At 37.4% G+C, this 10,967-nt stretch overlaps 1 protein-coding gene across 1 annotated transcript; it reads right to left on the reverse strand.

The window, feature by feature from the left end:
• Positions 1 to 3,483: 3,483 nt before the first annotated feature.
• On the reverse strand, positions 3,484 to 3,714 carry LOC107180418 (40S ribosomal protein S27-like). Its single transcript, XM_015541310.1, has one exon. It carries the CDS (start codon positions 3,712 to 3,714, stop codon positions 3,484 to 3,486), a length of 231 nt encoding a protein of 76 aa, XP_015396796.1.
• Positions 3,715 to 10,967: the final 7,253 nt, after the last annotated feature.

Raw genomic sequence — 10,967 nt, forward strand, 5'->3', positions numbered from 1 at the left:
GTAGAGCTGAGCCTTCAGGAAACCTTCAACATTTAATGCCTGGATAGAGGAGGATGAGGAGACAGAGATGGAGTAGTCAGAGGAGCAGGAAGAATACTGTGAGAGTATCATGTCACAAAATCCACAAGAGAATGTTTCAGAAAATGAAGAAGTGGTCGGCAGTATTAAATACTTTTGGGGTGCGAGGCAAGTCAAGGATAGAGAATTTTCCATCAGATTTAACAACATGGGAAGCCATTGGTGATCTTTGTGAGAGCTATTTTAGGAGAGTTGTGGGGACAGAGGACCAGATTGGAGTGGGTTGACGAATGAGTGGAAAGCGAGGAAATAGAGGAAGTGCGTATAGAAAACTCAAGAAGTTGGCCGTGATAAGCAGGAGGAAAAGAGATACAGGGCAGTTAGCTGAAAGGGTTTGTGATTTTGAGGGATTGTGTTGTATGCTGGTTTGTTTGCTTTTCGATATTTTGTTTTGTTTTGTTGCTTTTTTTGCTTTTATATATTTTAATAGAACTCTAACATACTTACAGAAAAGTACAAATCAGGTGTACAGCTTGATGAATTTCCACAATATGAACACATCCATGTAAACAGCATCCAGATAAAAAAAAAAGAGAACAACTAAAGGCTATATAGTGTATGATTCCAACTATATGGCATTCTGGAAAAGACAAAGCAATGGAGATTGTACAACAATCAGTGGACTAGTGGGGAGGGAGGGCTGAATAGGGGAAGCACAGAGGATTTTTACGACAGTGAAACTCCTCTGTATGATACTAACATGATGGATGCATGTGAAACTCATAGAATATACAACGTGGAGAGTGAACTCTAATGTAAAGGACTCTGGATAATTATGATGTGTCAGTGTAGGTTCATTGATTGTAACAAATGTTTACCAGTATGGTGGGGAATGTTGATAACGGGAGAGGCTATGCACGTGTAGGAGCAGAGGGTATATAGGAAATCTCTATACCTCCCGATCAATACCGCTGTGAACCAAAAGCTGCTCTAAAAACTGAAGTATATTTTTTAAAAAAGAGAGAGAACACCCCAGAAGTCCCCTTGTTACTTATTTCAGTAACTAGCCCCTGCAAAGGTAACCATTACCCTAACATCTAACACAATGGAGTAATTTTCCTTATTTTTGAACTGTAATGGAATCATCCAATATGTACTCTTTCATGTCTGGCTTGTATTACTTCACATTTGTATTCAATTCACACTGGCTTGTATTACTTCACACTGCTTGTGAAATACATCTGTATTATTGTGTATAGTAGCAGTGCATTTAGTCTCATTGCAGTATATTATTGCATTGTGTTAATTTATCCATTCTACTGCTGAAAGGCATTAGGGTAGTTTCCAGTTTGGAACCATTACAAAGAGTACATTCTTGTGCATGTATCTATTTTTTAGTACTTAAACCATCATTAAGGTAAATATAGATCACTTCTCAAAAAGCACTCATTTTAAAACATAACTTTGTAAAAAGAACACATAAATCTTAAAAAAAAAAAAGCTTAAGAAAAGACCATTCTGTGGCCCAGTCCTACAAAGTTAACTTCATGAATTTCAGAGCAATTTATTAAGATGCTAAATATTTGGGGCGCCTGGGTGGCTCAGTCAGTTAAGCGTCCAACTCTTGCTTTCAGCTCGGGTCATGCATGGCCTCACAGTTCGTGAGATCAAGCTCTGCACTGGGCTCTGCACAGTCAGTGAGGAACCTGCTTGGGATTCTTTCTCTCTCCCTGTCTCTCTGCCCCTCCCCTTCTCATTCCCCCCCCCTCAAAATAAATAAATAAATAAAAATTTTAAAAAGATTCTAAATATTCATAAAATATTTCTCACATGCTTATGGATTAAAAGGTACAATGAGAAAGTTGCTCCAAAACTAATACCCCTCTTCCAGTCTCCAAATAACTTTCCTACTCCAAGTAATCCATAAGCCCATTTAGGTCCACATTCCTTAAATGTTTGCTTTAAAATAAGCCAGCAGTTAAGTACTAGACAGAAACTTTTTTTTCCCAGGACATATGTAGATAGGCAACAAGTCAAATTCAAGCTTTCTATTTTTAAAACTTTTTCTTATTGAGGTAAAATTCGCATAATGTAAAATTAACCATTTTAAAGTGAACAATTCAGTAGCATTTGGTATGATCATAATGTTGTGCAACAACCACCTCTATTTTGTTCCAAACCATTTTTATCACCCCAAAAGGAAACCCTGTGCATGTTAAGCAGATGCTCTCCATTCCTCCTTCCTTCTGTCTCTGCCCCTGACAACCACCAACATGCCTTTACCTTCTACAGATTTATTCTGGATATTTCATGTAAATTCTGGACATTTCCTATAACTGGAATCATACAATATGTGACCTTTTGGTTCTGGCCTCTTTTCACGAGAAGAGTGTTTTTGAGGGTCATGCACATGTTGTACCGTGTATCACTACCTCATTCTTTTTTATGTCTTGAATAATATTCCATTGTATGTATATACCACAATCTGTCCGTTCATCCATTGATGGACATTTAGGTTCTTTCCACCTTTTGGCTATTGTAAATAGTACTCCCATAAACATGAGTGTTCATGTATTTGTTTGTTACCTGTTTTCCAATTCTTTTGTACATATACCTAGGAGTGAAACAGCAGGGTCATATGGTGATTCTACGTTTACTTTTTTGAGAAACCACCAACTTGTTATGCCCATTGGCTGAGCCCTTTTCCATTCCCGCTAGCAATGTATGAGACTTCCAATTTCTCCACATCTTCACCAACATTCATTCTTTTCTTTTTTTGTAATAGCCATCCCAGTGAATGTGAAGTGATACCTCATTTCCTCATTGTGGTTTTGATTTGCATTTCCATAATGACTAAAGATGCTGAGCATCTTCTCATGGGCTTGTTGACTATTTGTATATCTTCTTTGGATAAATGTCTGTTCTAATCCTTTGTCCATTTTTAACTGGGTTGTTTGTCTTTTGTGTTGAGTTGTAAGAGTTCTTCAGATGTTCTAGATACTAGCACCTTATAAGACACATGATATACAAATACTTTCTTCTATTCTGTAGGTTATCTTTTCACTTTCTTAATCATATCCTTTGATGCAATTGAGATTATCATGGATTTATTTTTCTTCCTTCTATTAATGTAGTATTTTACATTGATTGATTTTCTTATGTTGAACCACCCTTGTATTATTAGGATAAATCTCGCTTGGTCATGGCGTTTTATCTTTTTAATGTGCTGTTGGATTCTGTTTGCTAGTATTTTGTTGAGGATTTTTTTGAGAGAGAGAGAGAGAGAGAGCACGAGCAGGGGAAAGAGGCAGAGGAAGAGAGAGAGAGAAATCAAGAGTCAGATGCTTCACCAACTGAGCCACCCAGGCACCCCAAGGATTGTTTTTAATCCAAAATATGTTTATTAGGATAGTTTCCCACTCATCTAGATTCAGGGTGCTTTTAGTGCTGCTGCCATTTGAAGGATCATCCTTCTGTAAGCCTTGCGTTTCCTCCTGTAGGCTGGCAAAGAACAGTGGAGCAGCCAACACACAAAACTACTGTTCGTGTATGGCTAAAGATGGGGGTGATTTTGTAGCATCCTGGGCACTTCACATCCATGAAGTAGGAGTTGGGGCTCTGCACCAGGCACTTCTTCTTATGCTTCCTCATCTCCTCTTTTGTGGACTGGTGGAGGAGGTCCTTTTCAAGGGGCATGTTCTTGTGGGAAGGTTGTCACCACCGGAAAGCTTGTTGAGGATTTTTGCATCTATATCCATAAGCGGTGTTAGTCTATAACAAACATTATATTTTAAAGAGAAAAAGAAAAGAAAAAAATGTATCAATGCATTTTGCTGAAGCAAAATAAGGAAAAAGTAAAAAAATCACACCCCAGTATTTATCACCTTGAATGGCATCTTGTTAATTGGTAATCCATCTTGCAGGGAAATTTCCCTCAACGGGGACCCTGCCTAATCTATCCAATAGAGTTAAAAACACCCAAATATTAAGCTCATCAAGTCACCTTAGAGGTGAGGAAACTGCCACAGAAGTTAAATGATTTGTGTGTGGTGACATTTCCAGCAAGCAGGAAATGACACTTTTTATTTTGTCACCATTCACCTGAAACACTTTGCACTTCACTGCTCTATTCTTTATTACCAATCTCCGAGACTTCAGCTTTCTTACCAAAAACCCACACTACAAAATTTTCCCTTGCATCTAATGAAAATGATGTTCTGCAATTTGAGCCAATTACTCCCCACTATTTTCTTTGGGGAGACTAGAAAACAACCTTGACAGTATTTTATCACAAAAGCCATTCACATACTTGAAGTACAACAAGCCATGTTGCCAAGTTCTTTGACATTTTCTTTGTTAGTTTCATTTCCTAAGCCTTTGGGGCTATTCTGTCCTGGACTGGTACATGTTCTCTGCATCTCACAAGGCTACAAGATCCAAAATACAACACAGTGTCCTAACAGAGGCAATTCACAAGATAAAGCAATTGTTGATGGTGAAGGTGGATATAATATTTTAAAGTTTGAAAAGTGACAGAAATATTAAAACTTTTTCAAATGTTCAGGCTGTAATGTTCAAAATAAGAGCAATGTTGAGAGACAAGAGAGTAAAAACATGAAAAATAATGATATAATTCACATGCATGAGTCAACTGTATTTAGTAAGTGGGTGGAAATAGGATGGTGAAAACTGGGGAGAAAAACCAGAATTTAAAAAGCCAGGGTCAATTCAAAGGTCAAATGAACTATAAGTGAATCAATTTGGAGTCATGCAAAGTAGTTGACACAATGATGGGCCATATATCAGGCTGAATATGACATGCTGCTTCCAGTATCCTTAGAAGGAGGTGAGGGCCCAACATTTTAGTATTTTTCAGTGGTTAATTTCAAGCTCTGTAGCTCCAGCTTTTTGACAGTACCACTCTAGTTCTATTTTTTTTTTTTTTGTCCTTTTGAACTTTTCCCTGCTTTCGGTGGTTCTTTCTCCTTCTTATTTCTATTCCCTGTGGCTGGTACAGGCCACTGCCCTCTCCTGCCTACCCCCGTTCACAAGCACAGCACTCGCACTCTGCTACTGCACCTCCCCAGTGGCAGTGACCCCCAGTGTCTGAAGATAGTTGGTAGCTCCCTCTCACTTCCCCTTTCAAGACCCAAGGGCAGTGGCAGCCATGTATATATCTTTTGGTAAATATATTTGCACTTTTATTGGGCATATGCTTAGAAATGGCATTGCTGAGTCATAGAGAATGCATATATAGTTAGCTTTAGAAGATTCTGCCAAAGGCAGTTCGGTTTGTGGGATCAAGCCCCGTGTCGGGCTCTGCACTAACAGTGCAGAGCCTGCTTGGGATTCTCTTCCCCTCTCTCTCTGCCCCTCCCCTGCTTGTGCGCTCTCTCTCTCTCTCTCTCTCTCTCTCTCTCTCTCTCAATAAAGAAATAACTTTTAAAAAAAGAAGATGCTCCCAAAGAGTTTGCCAAATGTTTGTACCAGTTTACATATACCCACCAGTGATGAATGACAATTCAAGTTTCTCCTCATCCTCACCAACAGCTGGCATTGTCTTTTTCTTCTTTCATTTTAGCCATTCTGGTGAAATTATAGTGGTATCTTATTGTAGATGATTGTTGTTGTTGTTTATGTCTTTCTTTTAATTATTTTGAAATAATTTTAGACTTATGAAAAAAGTTACAAAAAATAGTACAGAGAAATCGATACACTCCTCACCTACCTTCCCCTAATGTTAACATATTATATGCCCATAGTACAACTATAGAAACCAGGAACTTAACATTGATACATTATTATTAACTAATTTATACGCCTTATTTGAATTTTGCCAGTTGGCCCACTGCTGACCGTTTTCTGGTCCTGGATCCAATTGTATTTAAGTATCATGTCTCCTTAGTCTCCTCCAGTCCATGAAAGTTCCTCAGTCTTTGTCTTTAATGACTGTGGTAAGTTGAATAATGGCCCCCAAAGATGTTCATGTTCTAATCTCTGGAACCTGTGAATGTTATCATGTAGGTCAAAAGGGATTTTTCAGGTGTGATTTCTTTAAGGGTCTTGAGATGAGGTGATCATCCTGCACTAGCCAAGTGGGCCAACTTTAATCACAAGGGTTCTTATAAGGGGGAGGCAGGCAGGAGATCAGAGTCAGAGTAGGAGATGTGATGACAGAAGTAAAATGGTGAAGCAACACAAGGAAGGAGTCACTAACCAAGGAATGCTGGGCAGCCTCAAGAAGCTGGAAAAGCAAGGAAACAGATTCTCCTCTTAGAGCCTCCAGAAGGAACACAGCCCTGCTGATATCTTGACTTTAGACTTCTGACCTCTATAAATATAAGGAAATAGATTTCTTTGGTTTTAAGCCACTAAATTTATGATCATTTGTTACAGAAGCGATAGGAAACTAATACAATAAACTTAACACTTTTGGAGAGTACTTGCTTGATGGATGTTCCTAATTTGGGTTTGTCTGAGGTTTTCTCATGCTTATACTGAGGTTATGCTTTTATTTTTCACAAGAATACCATAGAAGTGATGTTGTGTCCTTCTCTGTGCATCATGTCAGGAGGTACATGATGTCAATGTGCCCTATTACTAGTGATAGTAACCTTGATCACTTGGACGAGGTGGTGTCTGCTAGGTTTTTTCCATTGTAAAATTCTTATTTTGCCCTTTGATAAATCTTTGAAGGGAGATACTTTGAGGCTATGCTAATATCCTGTTTCTCCTTAAACTTTGGCCCACTAATTTTAGCATCCATCAATGTTTCTTGCATGCAATAAATATTACTGTGATATGTGCCTAATAATGGTTATCAATTTCCATTATTCCTTCTACATCTATTAATTGGGATTCTTCTGTAAGAAAGAACTATCCCCTCCCCTGCCATTTTGTGTGTGTGTATATATATATATATATATATATATATATATATAGTATATATATAATGTGTATATATATAATGTATATATATAATGTGTATATATATAATGTATATATATATAATGTGTGTGTGTATATATATATATATATATATATATACATATATACACATTTGTATGGACCCATGTATATCTATTTTATTCTATGGGTTATAATCCATTGCTATCATTATTTATCTTGCTGTTCAAATTGCCCCAGATTGGCCACAAAGAGCTCCAACTTTATAGAAGTTGACCACTCTATAGAGGTGCCTGGGTGGCTCAGTCGGTTAAGCGTCCAACTCTTGGTTTCAGCACAGGTCATGATCTCATGACTCGTGAGTTTGAGCCCTGCATCAGACTCTGTGCTGACAGCATGCAACTTGCTGGGATTCTCTGCCTCCCTCTCTTTCCGCCCTTCCCCCACTCACAAACTCTCTCTGCCTCAAAAATAAATAAATATTAAAAAAAAGAAGTTGAACACACTACAAAGATATTTTCCAAGTTTTCTTCTGAGAGATTTATTGTTTTACCCTTCACATTTATATCTGCAATCCACATGGAATTCATTTTTGTGCATGGTAAGAAAAAGGAGGCAACATACATTTTTTCCTGAATGGATAACCAAGTGATTTAACACCATCTTTTGAAAAACTGTCCTTTCCCCTGACTGAACTGCAATGTCATCAATGATGTAAATCTGGTGACTATAGGTGTGAAGTTGTTTTTACATTCTCTATGCAGATCCATTGGTCTATTTCCTTATCCCTGTGCCAATACTACATTACTTTAATAATTGTAGCTAGATATAGCTTAATTTCTGGTAGTATGTTTTATTTTTCTTCTTTAAGATTGCCTTGCCTATTCTTGCCTCTTTTTATTTCCATATAAACTTTATAATTGGCTTGTCAATTTCCACAAATGAAAATAACCTGCTGGGATATGCTTGGGATTATCTTGAATCTGTAGATCAAATTAGCAAGAACTGACATCTTGCAAAATATGGAGACTTACAATCCATTTACAATCTACCTATTTATTTAGGTCTTATTTACTTCCTCTCAAACATGTTTTTGAACTTTCTGTTTAGAGGCCTTAAACAATTTTCCCGGTTTCACTGGGAAAGCATTGAATGTTTTCCAATGCAATTGTAAATGGTTTAGGTTTTGTTTTTGTTTTGTAGCCTGCTTTTAGCTTTTAATACATCCATTTGTGAATACAGATTTTTAAAATATTTCTTCACATAATGGCAAATAGAAGAAAATTGACAGAGGAGAGTGATTCACAATTATTAGATGAATCAGAATGTGAATATAATGAGAAAGATGACAGCACTCCAGTCTCAGATGATGGCAGTGAAACTGATTGTGTAAGTGAAATTTCAGACTATGAGTCTTCAGCTGAAGATCTATACCTTAGATGAATTTTCTCAGACTCAAAAATTGACAAGCAAATAATATATTTCTAAAGACAAAAAAGGGGGGCGCCTGGGTGGCTCAGTCAGTTAGGCGTCTGACATCGGCTCAGGTCATGATCTCACAGTTTGTGAGTTCAAGCCCCGCGTGGGGCTCTGTGCTGACAGCTCAGAGCCTGGAGCCTGCTTCAGATTCTGCGTCTCCCTCTCTTTCTCTGCACCCTAGCCCCCCTCTTCTCATGATCTGTTTCTGTCTCTCTCTCTCTGAAATAAACACTAAAAAAATTTTTTAAGACAAAAAAGGAATGACAGAAAAAAATACCCAAAACAAAACAAAACAAAAGACACACACAAAAAGGAATGACAGTCATTTAACAGGAAATACTTTATTATGCAGCATTCTGTGACATGGACCTGAACGGTCCCTTTTGGCTGAGATCATATGACTACATTCTATCTCCTTTATGATGTTTTTGTGCCCAAACTTAATACAAAATTACATGTTACATTAAAATCCTTCTTAAATGTTTTTTTAAAGTTATTATTTACTATTAACTGAATTCCAGACCTTATTTGGATTTTACTAGCTTTTCCATTTATGTCCTCTTTCTATTCCAAGATCCAATCCAGAGTAATGGTATATAGTTTTTAAATTTTACCTTTCAGGTTGTTTGTTCTGGTATATAGAAATACAATTGATTTTTGTATGCTGACCTCATTAATAGTGACCTTGCTATATTCACTTATCCTCTTAGTTTATCTTATATTTTATTTTAAGTTTAATTTTTGAAATTTACTAATTTATTGTTATTTTGATTTTTTTGACAACCAGGCAAATTATCTGAAAATAGTAATGGTTTTAATTTTTTTTTTTTTAATTTTTTTTTTTTAATGTTTATTTATTTTTGAGACAGAGAGAGCATGAACGGGGGAGGGTCAGAGAGGGAGACACAGAATCGGAAGCAGGCTCCAGGCTCTGAGCCATCAGCCCAGAGCCCGACGCGGGGCTCGAACTCACGGACCGCGAGATCGTGACCTGAGCTGAAGTCGGACGCCCAACCGACTGAGCCACTCAGGCGCCCCATAATGGTTTTAATTTTTAATCCACTTTACTGAACTATAATTTACACATAATAAAATGCACCCTTTTAGAGTGTACAGTTGATTAGTTTTGACAAATGTATACACCTGTGTTCTTTGTCAATTAATCTCCACTGCCCATCCTGGCCTCAGGCAATCACTATAGATTAGTTTTGTCTTTTCTAGAGTTTTGTATAAATGGAATCATGTAATATGTACTATTTTGTGTCTGGCTTCTTTCACTTGGCATAAGAGATTCATAGATGTTTTAGGGTCTCAGTAGTTGGTTTCTTTTTTTAATGTTTATTTATTTATTTTGAGAGAAAGAGAGAGTGTGAGTGGGGTGGGGGGGAGAGAGAGAGAGAGAGAGAGAGAGACAATCCCAAGCAGGCTCTGCCCTGTCAGTGCAGAGCCCTATGTGGGGATCAATCTTATGAACTGTGAAATCATGACCTGAGCCCAAATCAAGAGTCAGATACTTAACCAACTGAGCCATCTGGGTGCCCCAATAGTTGGTTTCTTTTTTTAAATAAATATTTGATCACGAGAGGGGTGGGGGGGGGGAGAGAGAGAGAGAGAGAGAGAGAGAGAGACAAAACATGAGTGGGGGAGGGGCAGAGGAGACAGAGGATCTGAAGCGGGCTCTGCTCTGACAGCAGAGAGCCAGATGCGAAGTTCCAACGCACCAACCTGGAGATCATTACCTAAGCTGAAGTTGGACGCTCAACTGACTGAGCCATCCAGGTGCTCCAGTTGGTTTCTTTTTAAAAAATACTTTAAAACTTTCTTGAGATGTAATGGAAATACACGAAACTACTCAAATTTAGAGTGTAAAATTCACTCAATTTTGACATATATATATATATATATATATATACACTTGTAAAACAATTATCACAGTGAAGATAACAAATGTTTCCATTATCCCCCCAGTTTCCTTTTTCCCATTTGCAATCCATTTTTCCCTCCACCTTCATCCCCAGGTATGTACTGATCTGCTTTCTGTCACTACATCTTAATTTGCATTTTGTATAATTTTGGACTCATGGACTCATGCAATACGTACATGTTTTGGCCTGGATTCTTTTCACTCAGCATAATGATTTTGAAATTCATCCATGTTAATGAATATACCAATAATTTGTTCCTTTTAATTGATGAGTAGTATTCTGTTATATGAATTTACCACAATTTGTTTTTCCCTTCATCAAATGATGAACATTTGGATAGTGTCCATTTGGGGGCTTTTACAAATAAAGCTGCTATGAATATTCATGTACAAGTCTTCATATACACTTAGGCTTCCATTTCTCTTGGGTAAATACCTAGAACTGAAATAGCTAGGTCATTTAGTCAGTGAAAGTTTACCTTTTGAGAAATTTCTGAACTGTTTTCCAAGTTGGTTGTACTATTTTATATTCCCATTAACACTGTATGAGAGCTCTAGCCTCTCCACATTCTCATGAACAGTTGATATGGTCAGTATTTTAAACTTCAGCCATTCTCCTGGATGAATAGTGGTTTTAATG

This window comes from Panthera tigris, chromosome X, assembly GCF_018350195.1.
Source record: "Panthera tigris isolate Pti1 chromosome X, P.tigris_Pti1_mat1.1, whole genome shotgun sequence".
In the NCBI taxonomy this organism is placed as follows: domain Eukaryota; kingdom Metazoa; phylum Chordata; class Mammalia; order Carnivora; family Felidae; genus Panthera; species Panthera tigris.

Excerpts from the sequence above, each read along its gene's own strand:
- LOC107180418 (XM_015541310.1), bottom strand. The coding sequence starts at position 3,714 with ATGCCCCTTGAAAAGGACCTCCTCCACCAGTCCACAAAAGAGGAGATG.